The following is a 14,858-nucleotide window of genomic DNA, read 5'->3' as shown; positions in this document are numbered from 1 at the left end:
CTGATGGGTTTCTGTGGGATTCCTCCCTCATTCATCAAAGCAATCTCCCCCAAAGCAAGAGTGAAGTTAATAGTTAAGAGTATGATGAACAGGTAAAAACTCACTGCCATAAGCATACAGACAGTCATCGGCCCAACTCCGCCAGGCACTGGGGTGATGTACGAAGCCACTTCTTTGGCTTCATTGTAAGCCACGTCACCAACCACACGCTTCCCACTTGGCTTGGTGCTGTCTGAAACAAAACAGGTGCCAAGCTTACAGCAAGAGCCGACATTACTAAGCATGAGGATAGCTAGGACACACCCGGGGGATTCATATACAGAATTACTGATAATTGAGAGTCAGAGAGAGTTACAGCCTGGGGACCAGTTAAGGTCCTGAGTATTGTTGTGTAAACGTTTCTGACGCATCAGTGGATATTTGGACTTCATGTGACTGAGTCACACACACTCTGGATGCAACATATTCTCAAAATTCCAACAATTACAAGGGGTCATAACTTAAAAGGCCATTTTTCAACAGAACCCCTCAACGAGTCTGCAATCTCTAAATCGCAGATATTTACCTGGTGTAATTAATTAAAAGTACATTGTAGTGTGGAGTATAAATACTGGTGGTAGAGGTTTCATCACGTTTCTGAGCAGAAAGCTGCCCTCCTCTGCCACTGGCTTCTGCTGGAAGGATTTACAGATTGATACAGAATCCATCTGGTCACTTCACAAACCAAAAGCCATCAGGGTTCCATTTGGGGCTTAGGTGTTCAGGCACACTTAGGCATTGTTAACTGTAGAGACAAAACAGTGTCCAAAAGGTACGTAAACTGCTTGGAACTGTCCGAACAGTGCACCGGCAAGTGTGTGAAAACACATCAAAGATGTGTCAGTATGTCAAGAAAGGTTGATGAGCATTGATCCACCAGCGTTACCAAGTATTGAGCTGTTAGGAGCTGCCAAGAACTGTTAAAGAGTGCTTTTACGAACAAGAGTCACGTTGCAATTTAGTACTTTAATTGAATTATATTTTTTCTCCTACGTGCATGGGTACTTGTGAATACTCAGTGAGTTGGTATGGTTGTGGACAGGAGGAATGAGGGGGATGGTTGGAAGTAGGCACTGAATTGCTATAGGCATAAAAGGGCCCACATGGGATCGTAGAGGGCATAACACGAGGGACTATGCACTCGCAAAATTCTCAAGGAATTGGCCAAACAAGGGTAGAGTTCAGAAAAGTGGTTTCAGCAAGTTCCAAGTGTCCATTCACACAAAATAATTATACAATTTGTGTTGCATGACTGATTTCCCAAATGATCATTTTCATATGGGGTGTAAGGTGACAGGACAGTTTTAACTGCTTAATGGATGGAAACTGATGAAAAAAGTTTAAGCATTTAAGAGCTAAACATTCAAGTGAAATGTTTCAAATAAAAGCAAAAACACTGCAGAATATTACTGAGTTTCTGATGAAATGTTTGCTTACAGAAGGGATTAGCTTTTACAAATTTCAACATATTGGATTTCTTTGTAGCAATGAGTGCGTGTTCTACCAATAGCAGCATCATTGATAGCATCACTTTTGTTTTTCCTTGGGATGCTTCTAGAGATGTGCCAACAGTGATTACAGGTAAATTGGCATGAGAGGGAAGAGCAGATGATGGGGACTATGAATTGGTACTGAATTGACCTACTGTCCATAAAAGGGTCATTGGGATATTTTGGGGTATGAAGGACCATGAGGTAGATGGCACAGTGTGTTCTGAAAGGGGATGGTGCAGTGGGTACAGAGACATAGGTTGGCATGGAAGCAGGGGCAACAAGCGGGTGAGAACAAAAGAGACATTCTGAGTTTTAATCTTGAATGTAAATGTTGAACACGATGCCCGAGTCCCCAGGTAGACCTTCTGGCAGACTGGCATGACGGCTTGCAGCCTTCTCTGGTCTTTCTAGTGTGATTCCCAATCCAGCATGTCTGGGACAGAAATGGGACGTGCAGACAACCATGTAAAAAAAAAATCATTCACAATGTGAAGGTGTTGCTGGCCAGGCAGCATTTATTGCCCATCCCTAATTTCCCAGAAGGCATTTAAGAGTCATCCATATTTCTGTGGGTCTGGAGTCACATGTATGCCAGACCAGGTAAGGATGGCAGTTTCCTTCCCTAAAGGACATTAGTGAGCCAGATGGGTATTCCCTGACAAATTGACAATGGGTACATGGTTACCTGTAATTCCACAATCTGCCATGGCAGGATTTGCACCTGGAACCCCAGAAATTTACCTGGCGTCTCTGGATTAACAGTACTGCTATAATACCACTAGGGCAATGCCTTCTCCTTGGGACATGAATACCTCTAATTCCAGACTTTTATTGAATTCAAATTCCACCACCTGCCACAGTGGGATTTGAACCTGGGACCCCAGAACAGTAGCTCAGTTTCTGAAGATACAGTTTAAAGAGAGAGTATTTCTCCCAACTTTGCACATTACATCCCATGAAGGGCACATTACATCCCATGAAGGAAAATCAGGGCCTCAGTCTCCACTGCTGACACACAGAAAGTCCACTCCTGTGAACGAGTATCCACAGCATGCAGGTAACATCAGTCAGTTCCTGATATCAACTTGCACCCTTCTGCCCTCCTCTCCACAGGTTTACTTCCACCCCCACCCCCATCCCAGTGACATCCATAACCCCTTTGAAATAATACAGTAAGAATAATTCTCTGCCTCTGCCCAATGCTCTGCCCCCACCACCCCACTTACCCAATCCAACTGGACTGAGGAAACATAATTAGACAGTCATTGAGATAAGATGGGAGAAAGCAGACACCAGGTGTGACATACTCTGTAGGTCAGAGTATCTTACCTGGAACATTGTGGCTTCATTAGAAGCTATATGGATAAAGAAATCCATATTTCACCCAATCACACTGCACTCATGAAAAGAGAAAGCTTAGAGGTGGCCCAATAGAGGCATATAAAATTGTGAAGGTGTTTGAAGAGATAGACATAGGGAAGATATTTCCACTATTAGTATGGGACACAGTCACTAATAAATTCAATCTGGAATTCAGGAGAAACACTTTCAGGAACCCAGAGATTGATGATTCTGACCCAGCTGTCCTACACTGTAGAGTTGAATATGATCATACAAACAGATGGAGGACATTCAGCCCCTTGAGCATGCTCAGCCACTGGCTGAGGCAATTGCAACCTCAAATACATGGTCCCACCTACCCTTCATAACCTTCTACCCTTCAGTCACCAAGAATCGATCTACCTCTGTCTTAAAAATGTTCAAGGGTTCTGCCACCTTTTCAGAAGAGAGTTCCAAATACCCAACTATCCGAGAAAAATTTTTTACATAATCTCAGTTTTAAATCGGTGACAGCTGATTCTTAAACAGTGATGCCTAGATCTTCCCATGGGGGCAATCATCTTGTCCACTTGCAGCCTGTCAAGACCCTTCAGGATGTTATAGGTTTCAAATCAATCGCCTCTCACTTTTCTTGCAGACACAAGCCTAATCTGGCCAACTTTTCCTTGTAAGGCAATTTACCCATTCTAGGTATTAGTCTGGTAAACCTTCCCTGAACTGTCTTCAATGCATTAATATCCTTACTTAAACAAGGTGATCCACCACAGTAGACAGTTCTCCAGACATGGTCTCATCAATGCCCTGTACAACAGGTGGGGGGGAGATCTATTCTTTATTCCAAGAAAGAATACAAATAAAAGAAAGTTAGATCAATAAGTGAGGGAGCAAGAAACTGGAAGATACAGAGGAAGGGAAGGAGCTTTACCAACACATTGGGCTGAGTGACCTGTTTCTGTGTAATTCGAGAAACAACAATGTTCGTTTGTATAATGAAGAGACCATAGTCTTACCTAGCGTACAGCTGCTCTCTCACTAGACAGCGATAATTGGCTGTGGTTTAACCTGACAGTCACCACACCTCAGGTGAGGGATAGAGGTTGAGAAAGATAGTCCTTCAAGGTGACTTCAATCAGGGTAGGAATTGAAACCATGCTGCTAGCATCTCTCTGCAAACCAGCCATCCAGCTAAGTGAGCTAACTGAACTTTGCCCAGTGGCATGAAACCTCATAAACGTTTCCAAGCTGCTCTGAGGGGGTGACTATCAGACAGAATTACAGAAACCTTAACAGGTTAGATGATCAAAAGCTTATCTAGTGTTTTAAACCCAGGGAGTGAGGTACAGAGGTAGAGAGGCGGGGAGGTTTAGAGCGCGAGAGATGCTGAAGACACAGAAAAAAAATGACACAGCGATTAATATTGGGGATACCCGAGAGGCCAGAAATGGAGGAATGCCAAGATTGCGGAGATGGAGAAGATTACAGAACTGTTTAAAAATGAAGTTGTAAATTTTAAAACTTAGCTGTCGCTGGACTAGGAACCAATGTCAGTCAATGAACACAGTAAGGGTGATGGGTGAATGGTGCTTGGTGAGAGTTGATGGAAAGGTTGAATGAGCTGAAAACCAGAAGTAACAAATATGCTGAAGGTTATATGAATGTTAAAGCTCCTGCGGTCTCTATCTATGAAGAGCAGGGGAGATTCCCCAGTGTATTGGTCAACTCCCACGCAACATCACTTACTGAGGCAGATCATCTACAATGATAATAGCGACAATATTTGTAGATCTAGTCCATTGCTAGGACACCTGTTTCCACTACTGAAATGTAAGTTCCTCTTCAGGCAGGGTGATGAACAGATGATTGATTTAGTTTAGTCATGGAGCTCACTTTGCTCATATCAGTTCACCAAAAAGAAGGAGGAACGCAGAAAGAGAGCAGAACTGTCTGTCTCAAAACCTCCTCTTCCTTGAGCAAATTTGTGTTTTCATCCTCATTTCGAGGGACTGAGGTCTACGATCATTAAAAGGGAGGAAGGAAATAAAGCAAAAGGATGCGTAAATAATTTTCTAATCAGAGTCTCACCAGGAATGTAGTTGATTCCACAATCGATGACGACAGCACCTGGTTTGATCCAATTTCCTTTCACCATCTCAGCTTTACCAGCTCCCACCACCAGAATGTCGGCCCTCCCAATCTAAAGGGAAAGAAGGTACTTCGAGATTTACATCGTCAGCCAGTAACAAGGTTCAAACAAACACACCTGGGACTCAATGGTCTTTCTAAGAGAAGCCTGAGAGGTGAATTAATGGAGTGAAGGGGGTCAATAGGGTTGACACAGACAAGACGTTTCCTCTCAGAGATGAATCTAAAACTAGATGCGCTCAATAGAAGACAGTTACTAATTCAGGTAGGGTCAACTGACCATTAAAGAGGGCACTGGATGGTTATATGGAGAATAAGAGTGAGTAAAGTGACAGGGCCAAAAGCAGGAGATTGGCAATAAGAACATCAGAACCTGGAGCAGGAGTAGATACTTCAGCTCCTTGTGCCTGCAATTTAAAATGATCATGGCTGATCTCATCTTGGCCTCAACTCCACTTCCCTGCCCGCTCTCCATAACCCTTTGACCCATTACTAACTCAAAATCTGTCTATCTCCTCTTCAAACTTATTCAGTGTCCCAGCATCTCCCACAATATGGGGTTGCAAATTCCACAGATTCATGACCTTTTAAGAGAAATAATTTCTCCTCATCTGTTTTAAATCTGCTACCCCTTATCCTAAAACTACAACCTCTCAATGAGGAATCAGTGCAGTCACAATGGACCATTGTAGATTACTCTAATTCTGTGACTCATATAAATCAGTAGGGGCTTAAGGCAAAACTTCTCAAGCTACAGAGTTGTGAGAATGTAGATCTTTAATACTGAAGTGAATAGCTCCAGTGCTTATTAGGGCTGGGAGGCTATGTTGATGTAAGAGCACTAACTACGATGGATAACACCAAAGGCAAGCTGGCAGAGGCAAGACGTTGTGGACAATGGACAACGCACTGGGTTCCATGAGAACAAAACAATTTGACACTGGCACAAATGGCAAAGACTGCTCTGGTGAGCAAGATCACAAGGTTCCATTATTGACCTCACCTTGCCTGCTGGAGGCAAGTAGATCCATGGATTCAATGCGGAAGGGATTGAAGGACCAGAAACATTTAAACGTGGTGAGAAACCATGGGATCTGATCTGCACTGGTAATCAGCTGGTTGCAATGTGGGCTTGTGCATTGGCAGAAACAGGCAATAATTTGTGGTCCTAAAAACAACAAATGCTGGAGATCACAGGGGTCAGGCTGCCTACCAGTGCCACTTCATGCTCCTGCCAGGACCATGAAAACTGTTCATTTTGCCTCCAATTTCCACCCCTCTATAACATTCTCACAGTCCATTTCTGACACTTTCCTTCCTTTCCTTGATTTCTCTATCTCCATTTTGGGAAGTAAACTGTCCACTACCATCTGCTGCAAAGCCACTACCTCCCATAGCTACCTTCATTATAGTCCGTTGCACCCCACATCCTGCAAGGATTCCATCCCATTCTCCCAGTTCCTTCAATTACGTCGTATCTGTTTGGATGATACCACCTTCCATAACAGTGTTGCTGACACAGCTTCCTTCTTCCGTAACCGTGGTTTCCCACCCACTGTGGCTGACAGGGCCCTCAACCACATCTGACCTAACACCTGTGCTTCCACCTTTGTCCCTGCCCATCGCTCAAAACAGCATGTTCAGGTCCCCTTTGTCTTCACTTTTCATCCCACCAGCCTCCATATTCAAAGGATCGTTTTCCAGCATTTGAGGCATCTCCAGCAGAACGCCACCAAATACATCTTCCCCTCATTCCCCCACCTCTGCATTTCACAGGGACCCTTCCCTCTGGGAGACCCTCGTCCATTCTACAACAACCAACCCCCCAACCCACCCCTCTCTCCCCCACCACACCTTCCAACTTAACACCTGCTCTTAACCTTCTTCCTGCTCACAGTCCAAGGGCCTAACCAGATTTTCTACGTGAAGCAGGATTTTATTTGTACCTTGTCCAATCCTGTGTATTGTATTCGCTGCACCTAATCTGGCCAACTCTACATTGGAGAACCAAGCACAGAGTGTGTGACTGCTTTGCGGAACATGTCCGGCTTGTGTGTAAGCAAGACCTTTCCCCCCCACCACTCATAACCAGTCATTTTAACGCAGCATCCTGCTTGCACGCCCACTTATCTGTCCTCGGCACGCTTTCCACAAAGTTGGGTACAGCACTTGTGGATTGGAAGGCAGGATGTTAGAATTTGTCTGTAAAATGATTGGGGGGGTGGGGGTTGGAACAAAGAGTGCATGGCCCCTTTAAAAGATGATGTGCTTTTTCTAGGCCTGGAGATTAAAGAAAACGTCTGTGAGCAGCAGCAGGCACAGAGAGTTCCTGAAATTGCAATATTTGTATCAAAGGTTGTGGGGTTAGCAACCCCAGCAGTAGCCTTGTTTTGTTATTAAGGCAACCAGTTTTGAATATCAGCAAATTAATTTAAACTTATGAGACTAAAAGCCAATTAAAATTTAAAATCTGATGGTTTTGACAACATAGGACTAATCCTATTGTAAGAAATTGATAGGTCATCAAAAGGTATAAAAGAAGAGGGCATTTGAAAATGGTGTGACAGCAATTCCCATCGGTTACAGTTAACAGCCAGTAGTCCTAAAGAGAAAATCACTGGCTCTCAGAGAATTCTGTAAGCTCTCTGAAAATCATCATCTGACTAAAGGTACAGCAGCACTCTTAACTAATATTCCTGATGCAAGAATTCAATGGAGAGAGGTGTTCCTGACTGAAGATCAGTGGAGACCAAACACCCTGGAAGACATAGCTGGTTGTAATTTCGAGGGACTAATTTTTAAGTTTTTTAAAATTTAATTCGGTTTATGTAAGTGGCACTGTTATTAATTGGAACAGCATACCATTAGAATTTTGTTTTATTTGTGAATAGTTAATAGTCAAGGTGGGATTGTTCAGTTTGTTAGCAGTTCTGTTAATTTGCTCACTGTTACAGGTAGGTTAATAAATTATTACTTGTTGATTATAGAGTGGCTGTCTGGTAAAGATGTCAGATAGGAAAAAATATTATTGAGTATGTAAGGTGAACTTGTTTGAAACCTTACCATGATAGGGAAAGGTACCGGATAAACAGGTATTAGTTAGTGATACTCAGAGTGAGGAATAATATCCAGATAATTTGGATTTTGCTGTGCCTCAGAATAAGTTGAATAATGAGGAAGTCCTTAAAAAATGAGATAGGGTAGTAAACTATCTGTCTCAGGTACAGGGAAGTAAATTGAAAGGCTTGTTGGCGGGCATATGTAGAAATAGAATGGGGAGGACTAATGCTATAGTGCATGAGGTGGATGTAGGGAATGCTGTTCCAACAAAATAACACCCCAACAGACAGACAGACACACACACACACTCTCTCTCTCTCTTCAGTGCGCACACAGACACAGACTCTCTCGCTCTCACACAGATGTTTGTATATGTGCAAATACATTCTATTTTGTTCAAAAAAAACCCAGCTTGGCTTCAGGTTCTAAACAAGGCCTCTCACCTAAAATGCATTGGCTGACCTGAGATATCACCTCTTGTACGCACTGATAAAATCTTCAATTATCTTAGGGCAATGACTTGAAAGAAATCCTGGTATTTGCATTTTGATCAATGGAAACCGGTATCTCCTTTCTAACTGATTAACGATTCAACAGGAGGTGGTCAGCAGGCCATTTTTAGGTTTGTTACCTTTCTGCTTATAAATTCTGTGTCACTATACCCCCCTCTTCCACACTACACCTGAGGAAGGAGCAGAGCTTTGGAAGCTAGTGCTTTCAAATAAGCCTGCTGAACTGTAACCTGGTGTCGTGTGATTTTTGACCTTGCCCATCCCAGTCCAACACCAGCACCTCCATATCTTGGTTTGTTAACAGTTCTGTTAATCTGTTTACTGCTAGAGTTAGATAAGTACACTGTTACTCGATCATTTCATTTAACCTCCCCTTTATGACGGATTAGAGGAGTGACAGGCAGGTTATACCACTTTTCACACTTTTCTTTAACAGGTTATGGGACGAGTTGAGATTCTCCGGACGTTTCGGTTTTAGTTATTCAGAGGGATAGACCTCAACTTCATAACATGCTGCAGTGCTCCAGTGAATCACAGTGTAAACTGGAGGGACAATATCTCATCTTCAGACTAGAGATAGCAGCACCTGCAAATGCTGGAGAATCTGAGATAACAAGGTGTAGAGCTGGATGAACAGAGCAGGCCAAGCAGCATCAGAGGAGCAGGAATGCTGACATTTCAGGTCTAGACCCGAAACGTCAGCTTTTCTGCTCCTCTAATGCTGCTTGGCCTGCTGTGTTCATCCAGCTCCACACCTTGTTGTCTCATCTTTAGACTAAGCACTCTTACAGCCTTCTGGGCTTTAACATTGAGTTCAACATCTTTTAACCGTGAACCATTTCTTCCCTTTCTTTTAGCTTGTTATCATATCTTCCCCTCCCCCATACCAGTTGTAGCACTTTCAAGTCGGCAAGAGGTTGCCCCCCCGCTTAATAATTTACATACTCACATTCTGATCACTTAATCTGAAGTATCAACATCTTTTCTCCACCAGCACCCTATGCCCATTAAGCCCACCCCCATGCTACCTCTCCAAAGTATAGCATGAATGCTGTCACCTCCACACTTCACTTCAGCTCTGATGGACTCATTTAGGCTCGAAACATTCACTTGCTCTCTCTCCATGGAAGCTGCCTGACCTGCTGCAATCTCCAGCATTTGTTGTGTTCAGTACAGATTCCAGCAGCTGCAGTAATTTGTTCCCACAATAATTTGCTATCAGCCCATCCCCTGCCTCCTTCAACAAAACTTTGCATTGATATAGTACCTTTAATGCAGAAAAACATCACAAGGTCCTTCAGAGGAAAATCTGTAGTGAACCACAAAGAAGAATTAGTGGGACCAATCGCATTATGAAAGTTTGGTCAAAGTGCGAAGTTGTAACAAGTGAGTGAAGAAAGATGCAGATGTTTAGGGAGGGAGTTGCAGAGGTTTGGACCGAGGTGACCAATAACAGGAAGAAGGGAATGGAAGGTGCATAAGAACATTAGACAAACACAGAGGTAGAGAGGATTGTGGATGCCTGGGCATGGGGGAGGAGACTAAGGAGGAATTTCAACACAAAAGATGAAAAGTTAAGAATTAAACTGTTGCTGCACACTTCGTGTGTTTAAGAAGAGAAGACTTTCAACCGCTGGGGAATGCCTGGCGTTGGCTAGTGAAATGTCTCCTGGCAGGCTCTTGGTCCAGGAGGGCCTAGCCCTCACAAGCAACACTGGTCTCCCACAGCTTCCCCAGTTGGTGAGCTGAACCCCAGTTAAACTCCATTAAATTCTGCTCCATGTTTCCGTACCCAGCTCCCTGCCACAGGGGAACACTGTTAAGAGTGTTTCAAGAAAGTAGATCCTCATCTCCTCCAATCAACTGGCAAAAGGGGAAGAAACATGGTCTGAGTCACCAACCACTTTTCTTTCCTGGATTCCCTTGTCCCAGCAGGCCTGACAGTGTGTTAGTGATAACCTTATCCAGTCTCAAAAAGTGAGCTGCTCCAACCACTCACGACCCACTCTCCTTTCCACTGATCGCTGTGGTTACAGCTTTCCATACCTCTCCTGGCAGGTCAGCTGTCTTAGAATGGCAAGTGGTTACAGTAGCGTGGTTTGACACCAGGAGGTCTCGCATGGGGGCACCAACAATCTTGCTCCTTCCAATAACGACAGCTCGAGAGCCAGCCAGCTTCACTCCTGCAGCAGTGGAGACAGAAATCATTCAGAAAGGCAGGTGGGTTTTGGAGACAAAATCTATTGGGCACAGGAAGCAGGCCATTTGGCCCATTGTGCTGGTATCAGCTCTTTCAAAGAGATACCCAATCAATCTCATGACCCTGCACAAAAAAAAAACAGATTCACAAGGATGTTACTGAGACCGAAGGGTTTGAGTTATAGGAGAGGTTGGATTGACTGCGACTTTTTTCACTGGAGCGTAGGAGGCTGAGTGGGTGACCTCATAGAGGTTTGTAAAATTGTGAGGGACACAGATAAGGTGAATAACCAAGGTCTTTTCCCCAGGTTAGGGGAGTTCAAAACTACAGGGTATAGTTTTAAGGTGAGAAGGGAAAGACCTATAAGGGACCTAAGGGCCAACTTTTTCATGCAGAGGGGGTGGTGTGTTTATGGAATGAGCTGCCAGAGGAAGTGATTGAGGCAGGTACAACTGCAACAATGAAAAAAGACATCTGAACAGCTACATGGGTAAGAAAAGTTTAGAGGAATATAGGCCAAACACTGGTAAATGGATCTAATTCAGTTTAGGGAAGCTGATGGACATGGATGAGTTAGGTTGAAGGGCCTGTTTCCATGCTGCCTGAATTTGAAGTTGAATCTACTTTGAGCAGAAATGTAAGCCAGATCATGACAACTCATTGTGTACAGGCAATTCTCCTTACAGCATAACCCCACTCTTACCCTTAAACCTGTGTTCTCTGGTTACAACCCACCTGCTTGGAGTCTCTTTCTATCTAACCTGGGTTTTGTGACACCATCACTATATCTCCCCCTTAACACAGTTACCCGAGCCCCACTCTCATCCCCACTTCCCAATGACACTAAAGCAAGTAGTTTGTTGACCCGTCTCCCTCAAAAAAAAAGTGGCACTCTGACTGCGACACTTCACGGTAAACCTGAACCCGCCAGCCGAGGCCAGGATCAGGTGGCTACAATTCTACAGCCCGAGTTCATAAACAGCAAACTTATTCAGTACTGGTCAGAGCTTGGACACGCAGCCACTTTGTCACGTTTCTCCAATATGCTTAACTCACTGTTTGGGATGAGCGTCACTCTGACAATAACTTAACACATGCAACGGAATCCAGGACAAAGCAGCGCGCTTAATCACCATCTCATTCAGCAATCTCAAGCACTCACACCACGGCGCCATGCGCCCTGTCCACAGGACTGACATAGCGGCTTTGTTTTCAGGCATTATCTCCCAAACTTGCAACTCCCATCAAACAAAGATAAAAATAGAAATTGCTGGAGAAACTCAGCAGGTCTGGCACCATTCTGTGGAGAGAGGAAAGAAAAAAAGTTAACACTTCAAGTCCAGTCACTGTTCCTCAGAAGGATCTAGAGTTCTGAAGTCACTGGACTTGAATCATTAACTCTGCTTTCTCACCATAGATGCTGCCAGACGTGCAGAGTTTTTTCCAGCAACTTCTGTTTTCGTTTCAGATCTTCAGCATCCAGTGTTTTCTGTCTTAACTTATCACAGGAAAATAAGGCTGGTAAATCCATGACCACCTCCAAAGCACACGCCATCCTGATTTGAAACTATATTGCCACTCTTCTCCCAAAGATGGTGGGACATTAGATCAAATCCCAGCATGGGTGATGGTGCAATTTGAATTCAATGAGGAAACCAGCCTAAACTTAACGATGTAACCAATGTCAAATTGTCACCAATATCCTTTAGGGAAGTAAATCTGTCATCCTTACCTGGTCTGGCCTAACATGTGACTCCAGACCCATACGTGGTTGATAAATTAATGGCTGCTTTTCAGTAACTAGTTAAAGGTAACAGCTCATAGTATGGCCAACGGTGGGAGAGGTTAGCTCTCTTACTTCACCAAAGAGAAATGCTGACTCCTGCAGTCTGGACACATTCTGCCTCTGTATTGTTCACACACTCTGTATACACACACACACACACACACACACACACACACACACACACACACACCCCCATGATGACTGACGAGGGTAAGGCAGTGAATACAGTGTGGAGCTGGAGGAACGCAGCAGGCCAGGCAGCATCAGAGGAGCAGGAAAGTTGGCAGATCGGGTCGGGGCTCTTCTTTAGAACTGGCCTGCTGTGTTCCTCCAGTTCCACACTGTGTCATCTCTGACTCCAGCATCCGCAGCTCTTGCTATCTCTAACGCAGTAGATAATGTCTACGTGGGCTTTATCAAGGCTTCTGACAAGGTCCCTCATGTTACGATGGTCTAGAAGGTCAAATTACATGGAATCCAACAGTGAGTAGGCAAGTCAGATTCATGATTGGTTGGTCATAGAAGACAGAGGGTAGTTGCGGAGAGGTGTTTTTCTGACAGGAAGTCTGTGACTAGTGGTGTTCCACAATGATCAGCACTGGGTCTTCTGTTTATAATATAAAAGATTTGGATGAATATGCTGGTGGTCTGATTAGTAGGTTTGTGGGGAGTTAGGAAGGACTGGTAGGCCTTCATAACAAGAGGAATTGAATATAGGAGCAAAGGCGTCCTTCTGCAGCTGTACAGGGCCCTGGTGAGACCGCACCTGGAGTACTGTGTGCAGTTTTGGTCTCCAAATTTAAGGAAGGACATTCTGGCTATTGAGGGAGTGCAGCGTAGGTTCACGAGGTCAATTCCCGGAATGGTGGGACTATCATACGTTGAAAGATGGAGCAACTGGGCTTGTATACACTTGAGAGGGGATCTGATTGAGACGTACGAGATTATTAAGGGATTGGACACTCTGGAGGCAGGAAGCATGTTTCTGCTGATGGGTGAGTCCAGAACCAGAGGACACAGTTTAAAAATAAGGGGGAGGCCATTTAGAACAGAGTTGAGGAAAAACGTCTTCACCCAGAGAGTGGTGGACATATGGAATGCTCTGCCCCAGAAGGCAGTGGAGGCCAAGTCTCTGGATACTTTCAAGAAAGAGATGGATAGAGCTCTTAAAGATAGTGGAATCAAGGGTTATGGGGATAAGGCAGGAACAGGATACTGAGTGTGGATGATCAGCCATGATCATAATGAATGGTGGTGCTGGCTCGAAGGGCCAAATGGCCTACTCCTGCACCTATTGTCTATTGATATTAAAGGATGGAGCAGGATATTGGTAGTTGGAACTTTGGGTAGAGAATTGGCAGATAGTGTTTAATTTGGACAACGGTGAGGTGATGCATTTTGAGTTGTCAAATGCAAGAGAAAAGTATACTGTAAATGACCAAATCCATGGGAGCACTGACATATAGAAAGACCCTGAAGTGCAAATCAATAGTTTCCTGAAAGTGGCAACGCAACTGAATAAAGTGGGAACAACACAGTGGTTAGCACTGCAGCCTCACAGCGCCAGGAACCCAGGTTCGATTCCACCCTCGGGCAACTGTCTGTGTGGAGTTTGCACATTCTCCCTGTATCTGCGTGGGTTTCCTCCGGGTGCTCCGGTTTCCTCCCACAGTCCAAGGGTGTGCAGGCTAGGGTGGGTTGGCCATGCTAAATTCCCAGTAGTGTCCAGGGATGTGTGGAAGCCAGGCAACACTAGGTTATAGTCCATCAGGTTTATTTGAAATCACAAGCTTTCGGAGCATTCACTTAACCTGACAAAGGGGCAGAGAGTAGTACACAGGCAGAGAATTTATAGGCAGAGAGATCAAAAGATCATACAAATGGTGTGAGTGGAGTGTTGAGGGGTCAAATAATAGATCTCTGCAGGTGTTCAACAGCATCAAATTGTGTGACTAAAGTGTCAACAGCTGAATAACAAGCAAAGGGATGGCCTATAATCTGATTAAGTGAGGCAGAGAGATAATTACAAAAAATTAAAAATAAGGTGGAGCTGGAGACAAACTAAAATGACTGGAATAACATGATAGATATAATAGTCGCACACTAAGGATCTAATCAAAGTAATAAGTAATTCAAAACTTTGCAAACTAATTAAGGTGGAGAGATCATAACATGTTATCAAGGTGTTGGTGTCAAAACAGGACAGTAAGGAAGATAGAGAATAGTGCGGTGGGGTCACATGTAGCGCAATATGAACCCAAGATCATGGTTGAGGCCTTCTTCAT

At 44.1% G+C, this 14,858-nt stretch overlaps 1 protein-coding gene across 3 annotated transcripts in view; it reads right to left on the bottom strand.

Moving 5' to 3' along the window:
- mthfd1b (methylenetetrahydrofolate dehydrogenase (NADP+ dependent) 1b) overlaps positions 1-14,858 on the bottom strand; it is a 99,561-nt gene that overhangs the window by 48,884 nt on the left and 35,819 nt on the right. For all 3 annotated transcript variants that reach the window (XM_059648917.1, XM_059648918.1, XM_059648916.1), the window contains exons 7-9: positions 10,634-10,770; positions 4,956-5,067; positions 105-232 (exon numbers count right to left, since the gene is read on the bottom strand). In XM_059648917.1, the coding sequence (XP_059504900.1) occupies positions 105-232; positions 4,956-5,067; positions 10,634-10,770 (377 nt within the window). The remainder of the gene's footprint in view (positions 1-104; positions 233-4,955; positions 5,068-10,633; positions 10,771-14,858) is intronic.

Source organism: Stegostoma tigrinum, chromosome 10, assembly GCF_030684315.1.
Source record: "Stegostoma tigrinum isolate sSteTig4 chromosome 10, sSteTig4.hap1, whole genome shotgun sequence".
NCBI classification, from domain to species: domain Eukaryota; kingdom Metazoa; phylum Chordata; class Chondrichthyes; order Orectolobiformes; family Stegostomatidae; genus Stegostoma; species Stegostoma tigrinum.
The sequence above is the reverse complement of the archived record's forward strand: the minus strand, read 5'-3'. Positions and strand labels throughout refer to the sequence as shown.